The 22,223-nt window shown below is 37.1% G+C and overlaps 1 protein-coding gene across 1 annotated transcript in view; it reads left to right on the top strand.

The window, feature by feature from the left end:
• Positions 1 to 21,524, top strand: part of LOC114349885 (lachesin) — a 77,659-nt gene extending 56,135 nt beyond the window's left edge. Inside the window, exons 2-9 of the mRNA XM_028300477.1 lie at positions 6,759 to 6,862; positions 14,693 to 14,900; positions 16,014 to 16,172; positions 16,264 to 16,392; positions 16,504 to 16,797; positions 17,435 to 17,530; positions 20,205 to 20,312; positions 20,544 to 21,524. Of these exons, the coding sequence (XP_028156278.1) occupies positions 6,759 to 6,862; positions 14,693 to 14,900; positions 16,014 to 16,172; positions 16,264 to 16,392; positions 16,504 to 16,797; positions 17,435 to 17,530; positions 20,205 to 20,312; positions 20,544 to 20,611 (1,166 nt within the window). The 3' untranslated portion in view covers positions 20,612 to 21,524. The remainder of the gene's footprint in view (positions 1 to 6,758; positions 6,863 to 14,692; positions 14,901 to 16,013; positions 16,173 to 16,263; positions 16,393 to 16,503; positions 16,798 to 17,434; positions 17,531 to 20,204; positions 20,313 to 20,543) is intronic.
• The last annotated feature ends 699 nt before the right edge of the window (positions 21,525 to 22,223 follow it).

Raw genomic sequence — 22,223 nt, 5'->3', positions numbered from 1 at the left:
ACAGTTACCTACAATTCCTTAAGCCAAATAGGTAAAAGGCAAACATAAAACATATTTCCGTTATCCCTATTTGTTTACATAAAAGAAAACCAATTCTTCAAATAGAAACCATGACGCGGTACGCAATAAAACAAATATGTATTTTTTCCACAATCCGTCCACTAAAAGATAATATGTTACTTTATTTCTATTTTCTGTATTCACTGAGGGTTTATGTATCTCGAATAGTCACGTCCCCTCTCGGGCAGGGTAAAGCATACAAATAAGTGAAAGTCCGAGCGGCCAACACCCGCCGCGGTGTTCTTTATCTACGGATCTCTTAAAAGAATTTGAACGCATACGAGAATATTACGAGCAACATCTGTGACGAGGGGCGTATAAACTTAAATATTTGGATAAAAGGGACGCACTTAACATAAAGAAAATCATCTGGTCAACCACAGACCGTGTTTACCTTTGACCGGAGGGAGGCAAATTATTTGAACATAAAATTGGAAACGTTTTATAAACATGGTTTTTGTCTTTTGTCTTCTTAGCGGTTTTTTGTACCTCACTCAAACCCAGCAACCGTCGTTGTGAAAATGTGGAAATGTATTTTTCTTACATATTTTAAACTTCTGTAGCATTTCCCAACTATCGAAAAGGCAAATAATGAACTCAGCGTATCTAGAGCCACGTGAGGTCCAAGACTTGGAACTTCTCCAATTCTTTTATAAGGTGGATTCGCAGCCTAATTGACTGCAGGTTTCTTGCACATAGATGCCTAATTATTTTATATCGACGGACTTAGAGCGACAGAACTGAAAAAGAGAAAAATCTGATATTTATGTTCCTCTATATCTCAACTTTGCAGTTCATTTATTTTGTAGGTACGACAAAGCAATTTAATCACCACAGTTTACTTGTATAGTTACTAGCCACTATTTAAATTTAAAGTAAAAAACTACACATTTAAAAGTGGCCATCTTAAATGGACTAAAAACTGTTTTAATCAGCTGTGAATTAAAAGTGTCGTCGTTTGCCGGCGCCCGGTACAAAATGAACAACCTCACTCTAGCTTTATCTCACAAGCGGATAATGGTCTTGATTCCCCATTGTTTGAAGAGCACAGACGTGACGGCGAGAGCTAAGAAACTGAACGCGATTATTTTATTGTAGAGGTGTCAATTTGTATACGAAACGTGGTGCAGTTTTTCTTCTCAGAACTTTTATAAAACCAATAAAACTTTTGCAGCTGCAGACAAATCAAATAAGTTTTTCAGAAAGTTTCTTATTTTGTATGAACTCATAGAAATCTTTCACGTTTTAGTTTAGCAACAAGATATTTAGTTTAGAAATATTAACTCCTTAAAAGATTAGAATTATACAATGACAAATTTTTTTTCGGGTACATTAGCACACTTGTCAACGCCTTTTCATATCGCGTCGCATGAAACTTTGGTATAGAAAATAAAAAACGAATCATGAAAACATTTTAATTGGAGCTTAATTGGCTTCTTTACACCAATCGCCCACGGAAAAAAGTAGGCGTCTTGAAATCCAAATCAATTTAGACTTTGATAAAAACTGAAATTAAATTGAAACGAGTTGATTTCAAAACGTGTAGTTTGAAGGAAAATGCTAAACAACTAAATTGCTAGCACGTCCGAATAACAAGATCAGAACCAGCGATCCGGTATTGACGGTGGCGCCCCCTGTCAATGTCACGGGTGGGACAATTCAGTGTATTTGATCTTTAAGAAGGTTTGTACTGACAGATGACAAAACTATAGTTCCAAAATACTGGACTGTCCTGTCGATGACATTGACAGTGGGGCGCCACCGTCAATACCGGATCGCTGGTTCAGATTTTTGCCATGTTGGAAACCATATAGTTGAACGATGGTAGCGCCCCCCTGTCATTGAGTTTGGTGGGACAGTTCAGCGTGGGTCATCTATAAAATGATTGAATGAAATAATGAATGAAAATAATTCGTTTTGTCATCTGTCAATGCAGCAATGTCACTTGCGAATCACAGATGAGACCACAGATTAGAGAGTATNGAATGATTCCCACAAGGAAATATTTAATTTGTTTTTTCAGATGGTTCATAATTATTACAAAAGTAAAACGAACCAAGGCTCATGGACAGAAGATCAAATGAGAAGAGCGATGGAGGAAGCGAGTCTTACTACGATTAGTTCGGCATCAAAAAATATGGTATCCTAATTGGAACTCTTCATTGTCATTTGAAATCTGGTGATGCATCGAAGAAGATTGATAGGTTTCGTCCAGTATTTTTCAAAAAAACTGGAGCAAAAAATATATGATCTTGCAGTAGTAAGGGACAACGTTTTATATGGCCTAAAACAGTTCCTAATTACCAAATAAGTTGTTTATGTTATTTCATTTAATTGACCTCATTAGCAATATGCTCAAATATAGTAGATAAACGCTTTTTAAGTGCCTTTTTCACTTTGCCCAAAGTGCAATTCCACTTTACCCTTGTGATAAGGGCAAAGCGGAAAATTATAGACTATAAAAAAAAGTTATTTTGTGCCAAAATAGTGAATAATTCGTAAATTTTTTTTAGAGTTATCTATAATACCATACTTGTAGTATCATTTCGATTAAAACTAGTCTTCGTAACTTATCTGGTTCTTTTTATTTTTTCGATTGAAGTTAAGTACTCCACTATGCCCCCCCTTCCCCTAGTTACTAGCCACTATTTAAATTTAAAGTAAAAAACTACACATTTAAAAGTGGCCATCTTAAATGGACTAAAAACTGTTTTAATCAGCTGTGAATTAAAAGTGTCGTCGTTTGCCGGCGCCCGGTACAAAATGAACAACCTCACTCTAGCTTTATCTCACAAGCGGATAATGGTCTTGATTCCCCATTGTTTGAAGAGCACCGACGTGACGGCGAGAGCTAAGAAACTGAACGCGATTATTTTATTGTAGAGGTGTCAATTTGTATACGAAACGTGGTGCAGTTTTTCATCTCAGAACTTTTATAAAACCAATAAAACTTTTGCAGCTGCAGACAAATCAAATAAGTTTTTCAGAAAGTTTCTTATTTTGTATGAACTCATAGAAATCTTTCACGTTTTAGTTTAGCAACAAGATATTTAGTTTAGAAATATTAACTCCTTAAAAGATTAGAATTATACAATGACAAATTTTTTTTCGGGTACATTAGCACACTTGTCAACGCCTTTTCATATCGCGTCGCATGAAACTTTAGTATAGAAAATAAAAAACGAATCATGAAAACATTTTAATTGGAGCTTAATTGGCTTCTTTACACCAATCGCCCACGGAAAAAAGTAGGCGTCTTGAAATCCAAATCAATTTAGACTTTGATAAAAACTGAAATTAAATTGAAACGAGTTGATTTCAAAACGTGTAGTTTGAAGGAAAATGCTAAACAACTAAATTGCTAGCACGTCCGAATAACAAGATCAGCCAGCTTTAGGGTAGATAGTAAAGGAGCGATACATTATTTGTTAGAGGCAAGTACGTCAAGGTATTATAACGAGGTGTCTGGGCCGCCACAATCAATCTGGCGGGGAGCGGGCGTCTGTCAATTTGCGGCGACGTGCGGCGAGCGCGGCCCGCGCCGCGAGCTGATGACTTCCGAGTGACCGCCTCGGATTTGCATAAGGGCTCTGGCTTTAATATGAGATTATTTTCGAGTTAGGACCGCCCGGCGAAGCGGTCCCATTCATTATTAGTTTCGGAATATTTAGTAGACCCAATCCCAGTCGTTATTAGAATTGCCACTCGAGTTTCGATTGCTGTCCAATTACGATTAAAACAATCAAAACGGTTTATGGAGTCTCACACGGAAGTTTGTTTTACATTTGTGTTTCGTAACGATGTTGATGGCAATTGGCAATAATAATATGTAAACAACAATATTGCTTCCTATATTTACAAGTTTTATTACAAGGCTTTGAATTTTCTGTAAGTAGTTATCATTATTTATGGGATAATTGAAATTCAAGATACCTTGATAATTCATTTTGTTTTCAGGCCTAAAATGATGTACGAAGTACAGTGCATTCAACTCGCCCGCTTACGGGCGCGCGGTCAGCATTTACCAATCTGACCCAATTTTAACCTTTTCATTATTTTAATATCTTTAAGTTAGTTCGCGTTCGGTTACCATCGCCGCGTGTACTCAGCATACCATTTAACCATTTTTAACCATTTTACGAATATACCAAGTTTAACCAATTTTGACGTTTTATATTATTTCATACTTATTAATTTGTTGGACTTACACCCGACAAATATGGTCCTTCGAACCGGATATGAACCAGCGACCTATGGATTGTTATTTTTAGACCCCAATACCCAATTCAGGATATTCACATAAGCTACCACAAGACAGTATACTCGTACCTATGTTCAATTAAAATTAATCAATCTCCATGTTACATTGAATTTAATCCCCACGTTAGGCGCCACACAATAACACATCCGGCGCACTAGCACTGGAAAATCTGGAGCGTGCTAGCCGTTCCATAGACGTGGGTACGTGCGCTAGATTGGTTCCACAACAATGTTACGTACTGTCGTGACGCCGGAGCCACGTCTTGCCATCGGTGACAAAGGGATTACTCCCCCGCACGCCCGCTGTCTGCGGTTTCTTAATTAACCCCTAAATACCCCTGCATGCCGCGCTCATGCGGTGTGTAAGATTATTGCCAACGTTACCCTTGTTAATTTTAATGTAGGGTATTATTGAAACAAATAGAACTTCTGTTCGAGACGAGCTCCTTATTAACCTAATGTTCATTTGCACGTACTTGTGTGTCATTATTAGGATTACCAATTTAAGCTTACTTGTCTTGTTTTGCCACAACCCAAAGGTAAATACAATTTTAATGATGTGTAAATGGGTTAAGAAGTAATTAATAATTATATCTGTAAGGCTCTGCTGTTAATAATGTAATGTTTGATATTTTTACGTTTGTTCTAAGTCCGTACAAACCACTAACTGGAAACTAATCTAAGCTCTACAACAATAACATTTCTGTATATAAATAGAGCCACAAAAACTACCTCGAATGTTAAAATTATAATATCAATGAATTGAAGGCTAAATTTTCACCAATCAATGAATTGAACGCTAAATTTTCANGCAATCAATAAAACTACGTTGAGACTAGTCGAACGCATAGACAGCTAATAGGGTGAGCTGTGGATAGTAATGCACGATTTACATCAGTTGAGTCAGGGCAGCCGGGTAGAAAATGGAGCGGTGCTTAGAGCTAATACGATCACGTGAGCAAACACGTAACGCGAGGCTTTCATCTTCACTCGAGTATCGTCACACACGGACAGTGTGAATCCGAAAGATGTAGCTGCGTGTGTTGCCACATGAAAATTGCGCATTCGTATTTAATTTTGCAGAAATCCACGAACTTTAACCCGAAAATAAGCAACCCTTTTCCATTACGACGTGCTCATGTGATTTTTGTTTTTATACACGAGACTAATTTGATTTTGTAGTCATACATATTCTATTAATGTGTAAATTGAAATATGAGATAGGTAGTCGTCTGCGACTGCATACCTGCGGTGTCGCATTGAAAAATTTACAATATAGGATAATATGTAATAAGGTGGTTTAAACACAGGATAAAGTAGCTGGCTAAAAGTAATAATTTAATAATCCAAATATACATATAACAATCTTACTAATATTATAAATGCGAAAGTATGTGTGCCCTAGGGCGGCTATAATATAGGGGGCGCTGTTTAATTTTTCATACAAAATTTTTCGATGACACTTTGAATACGCAACGAAACGAACTCGAAAGTTTTTCCTACTAGAGGTACTGAACGGATTTTGTCGAAACTTCACAGTATTATTGTTTATAACCCAGAATAACATATAGGCTATAATTTATGACGATATGTGACAATCTAAATTTCACGCGGGTGAAGCCGCAGGAAAAAGCTAGTTTCCAATAAACAGACTTATACTACAGCTTTTACTTTTCTAACAATGTGTAAACAGACAAAGATATTGTTTTTTGGACACAAAACTAGTCTCGGCGAACAGGATCTATAAATCTATTGGTGTCGGTCTAAGGGAGACGGTGATACGTAAACAAGTGTGAACTGGACGGAATATCGTCAGACGTCGCGAGAGAGTTTATTCTCAAAACATTCAGTCGCTGCGTTCGCGCGGTCGCTCTCCCCGCTTGCGTCCGCATTTGCTCTTCCGACCTACAGCGACTCACAAACGACAAATGTTTACATACGCCACCCCCGGATAACATCATATTTACAATACTGTTCAAACTGCACAATATCCTCTCACATCTATTCCAACATATTTTGAACAGCAAGTAAAACAATAGCTACCAATATGAGTCGATACGTAAATAAATTTTTAAAAGGAAAACAATGAGTGGTAATTTGGCAAGTCGAAGACAAACGCATTTAAAATGGGCAGAGCAGAGCGGCAGCCATCTATCTTGGAGCTTGATAAACGACGACATTATTCCTTATCGCCCACTCAATTTGTTTAAAAGCGTTCTGCTTTGATAATTTGAAAATTACAAATCGTATTCTGACACAAAAATGACCTCATAACTGTAAAGTCTTGTCGTCTTGATAAGGTTTAGGGGAGAGATCTTCCCAATTTATCGAAATTTATGTCTTTGGAATATGTTGCCGTCCGTGAACGTCGGGAGAAAGAATTTGTGCTTGTATGCTAAGTAAAAGTATGAAGTTTAAAAGAGGTTATTTTGTTGCAGTTGTGGAGGAGCCGGAGTTCACAGACGTGATTCAGAACGTGACGGTGCCGGCTGGCCGCAGCGTCCGGCTGGCGTGCTCCGTCAAGAACCTCGGCTCTTATAAAGTAAGTCCGTTTTTCTTTTGCCTTAATTAAATAACATTGATATAAAGATACACATCTCGAACTCAAAAGCTTAGAAATTATTTGTCCCAAAAACTAAAAACTTTATTTATCGACTTGGGATATTTTTAGTATCATCTCGTCACCCAAAAAAAGCTTTTACTACACTGTAAGAAAATCTTTAATTTCCGGCTTGAAGAAAGGTACCAGATCTTCAACACAGAAACATTGAATCTAACCCACAGTTTAAGTTTCCGCAAACCTCTCCCTTCTATAGTTAGCAGCCAATATAGATCAAACGTCTTCCAACAGCAGTTAACGAAAAAGCTATAGTCAATTTCGTAAAATATCTGAAAGCATTTTATTTTTGCTCAAAACGAACGAAATCACGTCTGTGGGGGCACGCCACTTAGACCGCAGACACACTCCGCGATGGGGTAGACGACAATATGCGTGGAGCGGCGAAAGGAAACATAAAATAAGAAGCATTTTATCATTTGATTTAGAACGCGCCGTCGTAATAAAGTGTCCATATAAATGGAGAAAGATATGATTTACAACCCCTACGTCGAGTTTGCACCTCTCTCGCATAGCTGAGACGGTTTAAAAACTAGAATAATAGCACACCAAAGTGAACCTTAGCGGCGTGCTTGTAGAATACATTTTTGGTTTTAAGAGTAATGATTGTGCGTGATGATTGGATTAGCTTTCGGTAGAAAGGTTTATTATTGGAATCTGTATAGTAAAAGAATCGGTAGAGGCATAGTCAATGACTACCACTGACCCTGTAAATCAGTCTTTAGATAACAAGATACATTTTATATCACAAAATAAACAACTGAAAATACAAAAAGTAGGAATAGTGGTCTTATTTATAGAGTTCAAATAAGGATTGAATATTTTATTCTGCAAAATGCGCAATGATATGAATTTCACGTAGGAATCGTAATTCTTAAGACAACTGGTGAGGTGAGAAGTTCAAAATGTAAGCACGGTGGGTCGCAGTGAATTTTAAAAACGTGCATCTACGAGTATGCCCGTTTTACATGGCAACTTTATGAGATGACTCGGTTGTAACAAGCTTTGCTTTATATGACCTTAAACATCTTTTCTTAAACATTTGTTTTTTATTTGTATTTTATTAAATTAAGTACCTACATAATGATATTTGTGAGAATTAAGTCTTCATTCTAATTCGTAGTAGCCGTAGCAACTATAAGACTACTATCGTAGTTAGCAGTTGGATTTAAGGTCGATTCGGTTACAAATAGTTTACTTCGTTATTTTTTTGTAGTTATGATCAGTTTAAGTATTTGTTTACATAGGTAACCTAGGTACAGTACTTTCAAATTTTCATTCAATCTCGTAGCAGCCATAGCTACTACGTACTACGTCACTCGTAGCTACGGTTACTACGAGATTACGATCGTAGTAAGCAACTAGCTTTGAATTCTAATCCTTTACATTTGCTTTGTTTGTTAAGTCACTATTGAAGGCATGCCATTTTTACTATTTTACAGAATATTTTAAATATAAACATATGGAACTAGTATCTAGTCACATCACATTTTAACGGTGCAGAAAAATATGCTCATCCACTATTTTATTACTTATTTTAACAACAAACATTACAATTTTGATTCAACAATAAGCTTTTGTAACACGTAACATCAAAAACCACGTATACACGTGAGTTTTTCCAACCATCTTCCCAGACGCGATCGCAATAAAAGGCAAAATAGTGTTCTGAAATAAAGGCTTAACTGAGGGAGCCATCACGGTTGCCCTGTATTGACAACAAGAAGCGGATTTTCCCGAAAGCCTCGCCTCTGCCATTAGTTTCCCGCATCGCTTAAAAAGATTTGCCTTTTCAACGGTTTTTCAGAATTATTGAGTTTCACGGAATATTGCGATGAACAACGAGCTCTATTATGGCATTATAGTTTTTTTTTCGAATACGGCTCTATTTCTATTAAGGTATGAAAACTAATTTTCCAACTAGGCAGAGCTTCGATTACGCTAAATAAAAATAAATATTTCTACTGAAAACCCTTTTCCCGATACTGAAAGCAAATGAAATTTGATATAATGGAATGACGGGCAGACAGATATTGCAATAGACATGACTGTAATGCGAATGGATTGTGTATTTTATGCAAATGTTAGGAAGTATGCGCACGTAGCCGGTTCATCGGCATGAAATGTCAGATAGTCGGCAGTACCACGTATGTGGGTTTGCAATAACATGCCGCAACGAGTCGCAGCTATGTTACACTCGCGTGTGTGCGCCGGCTGTTCGAATACTGGCATATTTCTCGTGCCGTAATACGGACTGGAGTCAAGAGCGTGCTAACCGACCGTGCCACTCGGTGGCCGCGGCTGGAATGATCGCAATTATGGAATTAGTCAATCCCGATTCGCGTTTTAATTAAGGCGTTTGCACGTGCTAATGAAGAGAAGGCTTACCTCAGCCAATTTATGAAAAGAGGGTTCATTTTCGCAATAATGTTTACACGCTAGAGAATATTTGAGATAACATTGTGAAAGGCAGATTGTTATTTCAATCGATCTTAATATGTAAATGGAGAGCTGCATATTAAGAAATGAAGGGAGGGGATATTATTAATCTCATGGTTGATTGGACAGGCATTAACATAAATTGTAATGAATTCGCCAAGATACCCTCATTACAGGAGGTAGTGGTATAATTAATATGTGTAACAGTGTCAGAAAATACTTTTTACCTACTTAAATGTCTCATACTCTTTGAAACGTTGTTTTCTATGTCAAAACATAATGATCAGGGTTACAAAAATACAAAAAGTAAACGTATCAGAAAATAAGTTATTGGCCGAAGATCCCGCGAAAGTTGGAGTGCCCTCGGCGTAAATCCGAATCTGAAGAGATCTCTAAGTGGGCTTTTAGCAGCAGTAAGCTAAACCGTCTCGTGCGAGATGTTAGCTCATTGCTATCTACTGCATTAGTGCGTCAACTCTACGTTTTGTCACATTCGACTGCGCGGGAAACTATAAAGTAAAGTGCTTGGAAATCGCCTGCAGATGTTTTGTTAATGGCACATTTTGGGAAGAGCGTTTGATGTTGCATGTATGTAAGGTATTATTATACACCGATTGAAAATGGTTCTAATGCAATATGCATCTAAATATGCAAAAAATAAATATTACTTCTTGAGTTGAATAATAATAATAGTCTACGTATCATACATTGTTAGCAGTCTAAAAGATTTTAACAAAACTTAAACAATCATACAGTTCTAATATCAATCACTGCCTTGCAATTGGAGTACTCCACTAGCTCCAATTGCAAGTGCATTCCAATAGCACTTACTTACAAAAAAAAAAATACCTACGACAGGGTCTAAAGTGTAAATAAATACTTTTGACAGTCGTTGCAATTTTATTGGAGTTTACATGGTATTATTATATTTCATGGTCGACCTTTTATATCCTTCTTGCTGGATGTGAGATTTCCTAATACGAGTAAAATGAGCTTGAACATAGGTACTACTAATAAAAATATTGAAGATTATGTCAAATCACAAAAAGTTATTTAAAATCAATCATCAAGATTTTAAAATAGTATAACACCACGGTAGTGTTACTATACGAGTATATTGTACCGCAAAACGTGAAAAGCTGTCATCAAACATTTTCTGTGTGAAATACCAGCGTGAGTGCTCGCGGTTTTAGATAAATAAATCACTCCACAAAGCGAACTGAAAGCGTTGGTAAACAAAAGATGCTTTTGATTCAAATCTGCCTAACCAGCACCGTAAACGTCTGATTTTATAATAAATTACACAACTAGCAACCTAACTTTGCGTTTGTAGCATCAGTTCAATATTGTGGAGCAACCAACTTGATAACACAATACTTACAAAGAAGCTTCAAATAACTTGAAACAAACAAGCACTTAACGTAAAATGAGGCTCCTTAAACGTTCCATAATTAAATCTGTCGTAATATTATTAAACACGTCTACGAATCATCTCTTCGGGCGATAGGGTCCGTCGTTAAAGAGGTTCGGTGCGGTGCGCGGCAGAATGGGCAAAGTTTGCAACGAGTCCATTATAAATCAAACGACGCCTTCGAGGCATGTCCTGAGGGACGCCAGCTCCTCCCGCCGCGCCTCAGAACTTCAACTTTGCCTCCTTAATGCCTCAACAATTAAGATAAAAAGAAAGAAGGGCCAAAATTAAAGGTGGTTAAATGATAACGAGTTAATAGACCGCTCTAACTTTCCCTGGGACGCGCTGATTTTGAACGGCAGACCATTGGCCTAATTGCGCACCACTTTACCTTCTGCGATAACGTGATTCATAGAGAAATGTTTGAACCAGTCCTGTCCGAAGGCAGTGTAAACAGAAATATATTTTGGGAACTTCATACAAACGTCTAGAATCACATGGTTTTTCTGGAAACAATAACAAAAGAGTTCTGAAAACGCGAGCAGCCTCAACTCCATCTCTGCACACGCTTGGTTATGTTTAGGCTATTACGGGTCCGGTATTTATTTAAAACTTCCATCCACTTCATAAACACTTTTTTTACTGCAAAAAACCACTGCGTTTCATTACAATTTGCGACAAATTAAACATCGGGAAACTTGTCCAATTTGTATCTAATTTTGCATAATTAACCAAGACGCAGTACAGCCGGCAGGAACGAGCCGAGTGACGTTGTCCCTAACTCGTTTAGGATCCGCAGACGAATGAAATTAGTTAGCCGCTGCCGCCATTTCTAATATCATATTTGCATTTACTAGCTTCATCAACTCTGATGAACGTTTATTTTGTTTTCTCTTGGTCTAACGCAGTGGTTTTTACGTAGTTATGAATATATTACCATTAATAAATACTAGACGCGGTTTTTAAATAAAAGGCAGATTTACGCGGTTTTTATATAAAGAAAATGAGAGAAATCAAGTCAGTGCTAAATAACTAGGTAGAGTTATAATATGCTGAAAAAGTATAAATCATGAATTATTATTATTAGGTCCCTACTTGGATCACAAAAATACTTAGTTCCAAAGTCATATTCATAGATGATCCAACTTGTAACGTCAGCTGGGAGAAATCGAAGCTCGTTTAAAGGGCCAATTCAGTTCTTAACGCTTTCTCCAACCCCGACCAAGTAATTTTATAATCCTAATTTTACCAAACTTGGGACATTCCACAATATTTCGTACGAATCCGAACATGCAGAATCCCTTAAGTTCACGTTTATCTCTTAACCTTCCAAAATTTGATTTCCTCTTAATTTTATCTTTACTGTCAAAACAATAAAAGCAAAGTTTGAAAATATCATTTATGGTTTATGGATTTGAGATAACCATTTATAGCGAATTTCAGATTTAGGTAAGCTATGTGAATCACGGCTTAAAGAGAGGTTCATAAAAATGAGCAATCTTGGCAGCAGCGCTTGTATGCTCTATCGGTCGATAGTAATCCTCTCAAATACTTTCCTGCCAAACAATATTGGTTTTGTTTTCCAATCTTAGTCAAATTTAATGAACGAAGCTATTATTCTATCGAAACGGGCTTCTAGGGGTCTGATCACTCATGGAGTCGTCGTAAATCCTTGCGCGGGTCGTTTTACAAAATGCCACCATCTGTTCTTGTTAACAGCATAGTGTAGAGCTGCGTTTAATTTAGAGTCTAGTTCGGGTAGCATTATGGGTTTGAGCGGCGAGACCGTAGTATTTTTTTAAATATTTAAATAGGCAATTTGTCGAAGGAGATTTCCATCAATTAATAATTGTCAGTGTATTAGGCTTCCTTGGCGGGTCGGCGATAACGCGACGTAGCAAGCTGCGGCTGTAATTGAATGAGCGGCGCGGAGGGACACCCGCACGGGGATTAGATTAGACGCCGGCCACAATTAGGCAGATCGGATTTACATCCGCCGTCTCCGCGCCTCTCCGCCTCGGCGCCCGCGCCGCTTGTTCATTATGTAGTTTGACTTGATTGCTACCTTCATGTGTATAATTAAATGGTCATCGACTTTCAACTGTTTGTTCTAATTTGAATTATTCTCCGCACGTAATGATAAAAAATTCGGTGCGCTTTCGGAAACCTCCATTTACCTCTGTTTTAAAAATTAGAAAATCGTGCTCCTGCAGTGGATACTAATTAATGAGCTGATGATAATAATGACAATGACACCGAAAGTTGATATATTTTACACTTTTTACATTCTACTTTTTAGATGTATTCTAGCGTAGGTGAGCTTAGCTGTAATCAATCACCATTATTTATTGGTGATTGAATACAGAATAAACATTGTTAAAACATTTAAAATATGTTTAGTAAGTAAAATACATTTGACAAGAACGAAGTTTACGATTTGTTAACACACACCCATTAACATGCGATTATTTTAACATAAATTAGATGAAATATTAAGTCTTGTTTAATATCTTTGAGCCCCAGGTTACGGCGACGAGTCAGGTCGCCGTCATTAGAGGGGTTACCGTCCCATTGCATAATAAAATGGGCGAAGTTTCCTCAAGTCCATTATAAATTAGACAGCGGCTGAGAGCCGCATCACTTAAGATAGGTAAGATGTGACCCGGCACGAGTTTCAGCCAAACTTCCCCTATATTACCGCCGCAATCTTGATAAAAGAACTACCGCTTACCATGATTCAAACTTAAAGCTGGATTAAGAGATAAAAGATGCACGTCGAACTTTTCGGCTTCGGCATCCCACATTTCTTAATTTCTAGCCAAAGATAACATTTTACTTCAAAATTTCTTCTCGTGCGTCAAACTGCCATTTTATCGGAGCAAAATCGCAACTAGCTGCAGAAACTTTCCTTTGTTAAAATTGTTTACTTTGAACCGCGAACTTAATTTCTTGATGAGTTGTAGAAGATGGCTAAGTTTCAAACAATATAACTCTCGATTGTCTTAAGACTTGAGCTAATCTTTGAATTTGATTCGTTCTGTTTTATAGTTTGTGGCAGCTAATTAGAATTCTAAGGGAAAGTTTGCGTTTTTGAATTGGCGTGTAAAAAGCTTAAAGTGGCGAGATGGCTGGAAGTGTAACAATCTCTGCGAAATGTATTTTGAGCGCTTAATGCCGTGGAAATTGGTGCGAAGCGGGACGCGATGGCAGCTCGCTGCAATTACACAGATGCCGCGCCACCGACCCTCCACTAACAACTAATGGCGACTCGTAAAAGTTCAAGTTCGCTTGCCGTTGTCCCGTTTTGCCTCCATAATGTAATATTATACGCATTTAATCTAAATAAAGGTCTTAGAATAACGACTCAACACGGCCCATTCGGTGTTTACAACCGAAATTGAAGTGCCCATCTACCTGCAATTAAGAAGACGTATTTCCAACCCAGCAAAACGAAAAATGTATTTTTATTTAGCAAGAAAAAATATTTAAGAAGAATCGTTGCTTTCTTTAATTTCCGTTACGTCACTGGTCCAATTGGAAAAACGATTGGAAATCATTGAGGCACGACATTCTCCACACCCCGCGTCTGCCTCGCAGTAGCGGGGGTGTTTCATTCAAAAGAAAGTGCGTGTATATTGTAATTTCATATCATAAACTTTAACACACTTTCTCTACTAGTAAAAGAACACTACTTACTTATATTGAAAAAAAGTTTATTAGACGTAACTCAATTATGGAATCTTGCTATATTTTGTGCGATGTCTTTCGAAACATTCTTCATCTTACTTGAACTTTACAAAAGTCATAAATCTGTGAAACTCCATACAAAACGCACCGGTTGTAGTCATTAGTTACCGTTTAAGTTAGGTGGTGCAACTGAGCCTAAGTAACTATACTTGTTCCAGGTGGCATGGATGCACTTCGAGCAGTCGGCCATCTTAACAGTACACAACCACGTGATCACGCGCAACCCTCGGGTCAGCGTGACCCACGACAAGCACCGAACCTGGTTCTTGCACATCTCGGATGTGCGCGAGGAGGACCGCGGGAGGTACATGTGTCAAATCAACACTGTCACCGCTAAGACACAGTTTGGGTACCTACATGTTGTCGGTAAGTGTAATACATACTAACTCCCTTATTTATAGCTCTACCTATAGATACCAACAACACACCGTTTGTTACTAGTTTGAGTAACAGTGTTACTAGTTTAGGTGCAGTGACTCGTTGGGAAAAATACTTTAAAAAATCCGTTGGGAACAAACGAACAATACCGGTTATGGTAGAGACAGTCTGTATTAGCTAAAAAAAATGCAATGTTTTACACTTTCTGTCATATGTAAATTCTAAAGAAGAGAGGTAATAAAGTAATGTCCTATTGAGTCGGTTTTACACCTACATTTTATTTTTACAAATAAGAGTGATAGAGCTTATGAGACTAACATTTGCTACTATTAAGTCAATTAATTAACTAGCTCAGTGTTGAGTGGGAACGAAGCCAAATACAACTTGCCTAATAAAGGGGCAGTTCTGTTAATATCTAAATATATAAAAGGAGAAACTGACTGACTGACTGACAGATCAACGCACAGCCTAAACGGCTAAACGTAGGCACTTAAAATTTGGAAGGGACGTAGCTTAGATACCGTAGAGGTGCACTAAGAAAGGAATTCCCGAAATTCCCACGGGAACGGGAATTAGCGGGAAAAACAGGATTCACGCGTACGAAGTCGCGGGCGGCCGCTAGTACTATATACAGAGCTCTGATTTCAATCCATGCTATATTTGCCGAGGCGATCATGCGTTTACGAATAACGAAACCGGCATTGATATTGAACAAAATTATTTTAACTGAATTATTCAAGTTGATAGAATAATTTTATAAACATTTTGGTATGCAGGTAAATTATTCGAATTGAAAGCGTGATTGCGTTAAAAATAAAAATATATGTTCAAAAATGGTTTAGTAATCACGAATTTATTAATCAAATAACGGACTGAAATCAACAGCGTACTATTAATAAATTACTTTAAAGTTAGTTTAATGTTAGATACGCAAAAACACTATCAAATCTTGAAAACAATACTTAGTAGTTTCGTCCAGCTCTATCTTGAGCTCTGATAAATGCAACTACGCTAGACAGACACTCAGCTGTGCAAGCGGCGTTGTTAGTGCCANTAGTGTCGTTTAACGTCCAATTAAGTGGCTTTAACTTTTGTTTGTAGTGCCGCCGACGATCGACGACTCGCTGAGTTCCAGCGACGTTATCGTCCGAGAGGGCGCCAACGTCACCCTGACGTGCCGCGCTAATGGCTCCCCTAAGCCCACCATCAAGTGGAAACGCGACGACAACTCAAAAATATCCATCAGCAAAGGGCACACCGGTTAGAAGTCGATTTTGTTAATGGCCGCAAAAAATATTTTCCTTTTTCACACCCCACCAATCGCTATCTAACGTTAATATGACTTTTTCAGTTTCCGAGTGGGAAGGCGAGGTTTTGGAGATGGCCCGTATATCACGGCTGGACATGGGCGCTTACCTCTGCATTGCTAGTAATGGCGTTCCTCCCACTGTCTCCAAGCGGGTTAAAGTTAGCGTTGATTGTGAGTTCAATTTCATATTTTTATGACTCAATTTCAATGTTAAGATAAATTGCTGGCAATCCTTTGTCTTTAAATTTCAAGAGCATTTTTCATAAAAATCATAATTTTCAGTCCCTCCAATGCTGTGGATTCCTCATCAATTGGTTGGAGCGCCGCTAGCCTACAACGTTACCCTTGAATGTTTCACCGAGGCTCATCCGACATCCCTCAACTATTGGACTAGAGACGACGGCCACATGATACATGAAAGCTCCAAATATCATATGGAAAACACTGTGGGTCAGCCTGCATATAAAACCCATATGAGACTGCTCATCAGGCACATCACGAGTGAAGACTACGGCACTTACAAATGCGTGGCGAAAAATCCACGAGGGGAGTCCGATGGAACGATCCGATTGTACAGTAAGTTATATTCTTTACTTTTTTTGTTTACACTTAATATTGGTCTCAAACAAAATCATAAATGACTACTTAATAAATACTTAAGTATATGTCTTACCAAATGTCATAATATATTTGTGAACAAACCCTATCTACCTAACAAATATGTATAACTAAAAGCAGGAGTCCGAGAAAATAATGTAATTAGTGAAGTAAGTAGAAGATTTCACTCCTTTGTGCTCCAAGAGAACGCGCCGCAATGACAATGAATTATTTCGAAAAGAGACAATTCTTTTAATGCTTCCTCTAACCCTTTGACTTACTGCTTATTCCTGTGTAATATTCCTGTACAAGCTTCTATAAGAATTAAGAAGCAAAATTTAAAATAATATTTAAATGATTTTTGGTTTGTGTCATGAATAGCTGCTATTTATTTAAAATAATGAGCAAGTACCTACTATTTAACCACTAAAAAAATATATGCAGATTATGAATACTTACAAAAATCTACACCTCCACATGTAGAGATAGAGGACACTTGAGTTCAGTAATCATTTATTAATTGCTTTGATGACGCAAGCAAAGGGACTGGAGATCCGTAGCTTTGTAATTGATCGAATATGTACATGCCGAATCAAACACAATATCCTGTCCACAGCCTCGTCGCCTCCGACGACCACCCCGGACCCCCGTGCCGTGACCGTGCCGCCTCCGTCCCGGCCGCCGCGGCGCGACACTCCTCTCTCTGACAAAGGTATTGTACACTATACATTGTTGACTTAACTTCGAACTCCTCCTATGTTCTTCTGATTAATTTCGTTGCGGGTCCAATGACAGTTTAACTTTCCCCCGGGACAAATCACTGAATGGTTGGGTTTTTATTGGCGGTCAAGCTGTAGATGCTGGCTACATAGGAGTTGCAGCGGTGGGAATAGTCCCGTTTATACATTGTTTATTTATCACTGTCAGTCGCCAATCATATTATCTTCAGGAGAATCAAAATAAAGTCAAAAAGTATGCATTTCGATGATAAAGTGTAAATTCGATAATACGGTAAATTGACTAAGGCATTTCGGGGGGATATGAACCTCAAACCCCTCTTCTACCTTTGCTTTACCCCCTATCTGTACTTTTTATGGGATAGTATACGACTAGTGGCAAGAACTAAGATCACCTAGCTAGGGGATTACGCAAAGAATCCTAAACTATATTATTTATATTTTACGAGAGAAGAAATGAAAGAGCATAATGAAAAATCAACATTCTAAATACCTATGTCATTATATCATCATTTACAGAACTTAAAGAAAAATAAAATAAGTTTTTCATACGAAAACCGTGTTGACATTAAACTGAACATAATATAGTAGATAATCATAAATTGAAACGACTGCCCGATCAATAACACATCAACATGTTTCACAAACATTTACCAAAGAAAGCAAAGTCTGACGAATAAAACTGTGATGTTATTACAACTCTTAAATCACACGCAAACAAACTAAATTACCGCCCTGATATTAAATGCCTACCAACGCGGCGGTCGGACGGTCCATTAATATCTGATACTGACATCGATAAAATGCACGATACAACGTTTTTACGTCGGCGATTTCGTTTATTAAGAGATAATATTACCTTTACGAGTTGTATCCCCGAGAGCGTTCAGTTTGTTTTCACTGTTTGTTGCTGTTTCAGTTATTATTAGTGGCCGTTATATTTGTTTATAGATCGTAAACAGTTACGGCGATCTGCTTGTCGCCATGTACCTTGTTAACTCGCTCCGGCGTTATGGCGCTATAAAACATTAACAAATCATACACAAACGTTTTATGGAGTGGCATAATACGCGATGCATTCACATTCGGAGCAATTAAATAAGTTTTTATTAACTTTATGGACACTCTTTAAATGCTTCTGATGATAAACATTTGTCTCGTAGATTTTGGTTAAATTAATGGCCATCATAAAAGAAATTAAACGTTTTGTTTGATGTGATACGAAAATAGTTAGGTAAAATGATATTTTGGCTCCTTACAAAATACATATGATCATGCGGAACTACTGTTACTGTCCAGAACAGAAGAGAAAAACTTGATGAATTTAAAACGCGAAAGCAATTTATTACATTGAATAGGTTTCAGGAAATATTCTCTTTTCTAAAGAAAACGTGGCTCATCAAGAAACTCTATATTTACCCAAAATTCATGTTTTACCTCCTATTTACCAGGGCGCAATCTTGCAAACCCCAAGTCCCATTTCTTGCCTGCCGGACTTTACAGAGTCACCTAATGACATAGAAATTTTGAGCCCGCATTACAAGTATTGTTAGTTGTTGCCAATAAGCGGCGGCGATGTGGCCAGCGCAGCCGTCTCGCGTCATTACCCTGTTATTGGGAACTTGGGCGGCGCACGACATCTTGCTACAACCTATTACGGACAAGTGTGTCCACTCATCCCGCTTCCTTATTGCGCCCGTCACGGACGTCTGCATAACTTTGCCCTATAAAACTGTGTAAACTTATCTACTTTCTTAGGCACATTTGAATCAATGTTGAATAACCTAAACCTAAAGGACTTGGTCCTGGACTTTATTTTAAAACTTATGACGATTGTGGGGGCGAATCATTTTACTACTTAAAATTAAGTACTTACCTACATAGTCCTTTGTAACTTGATTTAAGAAAACAGTCTCATGTGAAACCACACAGCTGAAAAAATCTGGAATAAAGCATTAAAAACGGAAAACGTCATTGGAAAACATTTGCACAAGCTGCAATACGCTTCCAACATCAAGATAGACGATGAAAAAAGTCCCCGACGCATATCATTTGAGCATGCGATGCACCGATGAACTTGAAAAATCCATTAGATACCGACGGCAGGGCGTAAGTTTTGCCGTGGGTTGTTTTTGCGAGCGCGCGGGCTGGCTCGTGTTTTATTTTTTGCGCCCATTACGAATTTACGGGTGGCCCGGCCACTCGACAATATTGCGCAACTTTTCAATAACTGTTCGGTGACTGCCCGCAACAACCCTAGCCATATTGAATCCTTTACCCACCGAGTTTTATCATATCTTTAAGGATTTTCTTTTTCGTTTATGATGGTTTCTTTGCGTAGTTTTGTCGTGATTTTACTTTTACGATAAGTTTATTGAAAAAGTTTTCAACTACTCATACATAAGCATGCATGTGGGTCATTTTATGATCCATTTCAGATTTAGTATATGAGTTGGACTCTTAAAAGTATTTGAAATAATTTTGCAGTCTTATAAATCCATGACTTAGGAATACATTCAAGTATCTAGTTACTACGAGTACGAAATAAATATTATCTCATGAACATTACGATTTTTTAGCTTTTCTGTGGACCGTTATATTATTCAAAACTATTACTATTTTGTGACTAAATTATAATTTCTTATTCAGGAACAAAATACCAATCGAATCTGAACGAGATTGATAAGGAGAAACAAAAGACGGACGAGGGTGGCGGGAAAACGCATCTCAACTGGGTTGGTGCTCCACAAGTCACAGGTCAGTTAATATTAGGTATATACAAGTAGCAATAATAATTGAAAGGTTTTTCTCAAAAGATTCCTACTGTTTTTAAATATAATTTTTCTTTTTAAGATCTATTGCAAGATCCTTTACAATATTGCTCCTTTGATGTAAAATAAATAGTTATGTAACTTTAATCTTAGTAATCAGACACATCATTTGTTTTTCAAATAATAATTTATTAAGATAATTTATCCGTCTTTACAGATAATGCTGATTGGAGGAGAAGCCATTTCATTATTTTGCTTTTAACAATAATACCCTTATATGTTTAAGATATCAGATTTACATACAAATTCACACTGTCCATTTTATATGTCTAAGAAAGCTTAGAGCTTATACCATGGTAGCGCTAATGTAAACCAAAAGATAATTTAATTTCACAAAAAAGTTGCTTATTTCAATTGAAGAAAGTCTATCGGCAAATCATACATACACCTAAGTATAGTTAACTCCATAAATGCGATGTTTTTAGATCTTGTAGAGACAAGATAAGTAGAGACTTAACTTCAGCTGACATACCAACACGTAATGTTATTGCCATCGACTGTACTGTACTAATAAAGCCTCTTAGCCACTAGGACACGTGTCGCAATACAAATGGAGCAATTTATTGTACGGACATCTATGTCAAATTGTGTCGACATTCATTCCCCAGTAACGGGGCAGGGAGGCAATAACTTCCATCGGTGGATGTTTTTTTCATACTTGCTGACTGAGGGTCACACGAGGCTAACAAACGATCAGTGTGAAAATGTTTCTATCCGTTTTTGTCAGCTTAGCCATTTAGGTGTTCTATTTCTGATACAGACAGATTCGTTCCACCATTTTCTTTTTTTAAATATTTGCCAAAATGAATCAGGACTTTTGTAAGTCTTCTTTAATGGTTATTCCCATGACGCTCTTTTAATATTTTTATTTGTAGATAGGTAGGCTATTGACAACTTAAGGTAGACACAATTTATTATATGTTGTGAATGCAAAGATAAGTCGTTAGTTTCATGTAATGAATTTAATAGATCCGATGATTGTCTTGGAAAACAGGTAAATTATTATAAATTATAATATAGTAGACATCATCGTTATCATTCTTATACAATAGTTGATAGAGTTCAGTTTCAATCTTACTATATTAATATGTATAAACGTTGTTGTTAATTATAATATACACTATACAAAATTATTATATTGAACAACAGTTCCTCGAGTAAGTAAATTTTATGGTATAGCAGATTTTTAATCAAATCTTACTTAAGAGATATTGTTATTATTCGTTGAATGATATAATTTATTTAAATTGCCATTTAAGAAATCTGCTAAGCCATGAATTATATTATAGCAAAGTCACTGCACACGTATAAAATATTATAAAGTGCACTAAATATCATAACAGTTATTTTGTATATAGAGTAAGACTGAGTGAAGTATATACAATCGTGTCTTTAGGGAGCAGTATATAATGATTGGTTTAAATAATATTATTAGTATGTGCTTGTGTAAACCTCATATTCGCTGTGATACGTCATTCACTTTCCAAATCATGTAGTTTTTGGTTGAAGTGTGTTTTTGAGTTAATTTCCTGAAATCTATTGATATATTTCTTAAAATGACGTCAAAATTTTCCATTAAATATTTATTTAGAAAAGAAAATTATTTAAACGATTCCTACATTTTCCTATCCCAAGGTTATAATTTTGAAACCCAATTTATTCTGTCAATTATAGTTTTAAAATAATGTCGTATGTAAATGTTACCGTTAAAAATGTTGCCAAATTGCTAAATATAAGATAAATGCTACATAGATAGTTACATTGTAAATATAATCCTAAGCCAAAGCAATGGAGTGCGTTTAAAGAGTGTATTGTATTGACTGTTTAACCGCAAGGT

The sequence above is a fragment of the Ostrinia furnacalis genome, unplaced genomic scaffold, assembly GCF_004193835.3.
Source record: "Ostrinia furnacalis isolate ACB-3 unplaced genomic scaffold, ASM419383v2 OfSCF0710, whole genome shotgun sequence".
In the NCBI taxonomy this organism is placed as follows: Eukaryota; Metazoa; Arthropoda; class Insecta; order Lepidoptera; family Crambidae; genus Ostrinia; species Ostrinia furnacalis.
The sequence above is the reverse complement of the archived record's forward strand: the minus strand, read 5'-3'. Positions and strand labels throughout refer to the sequence as shown.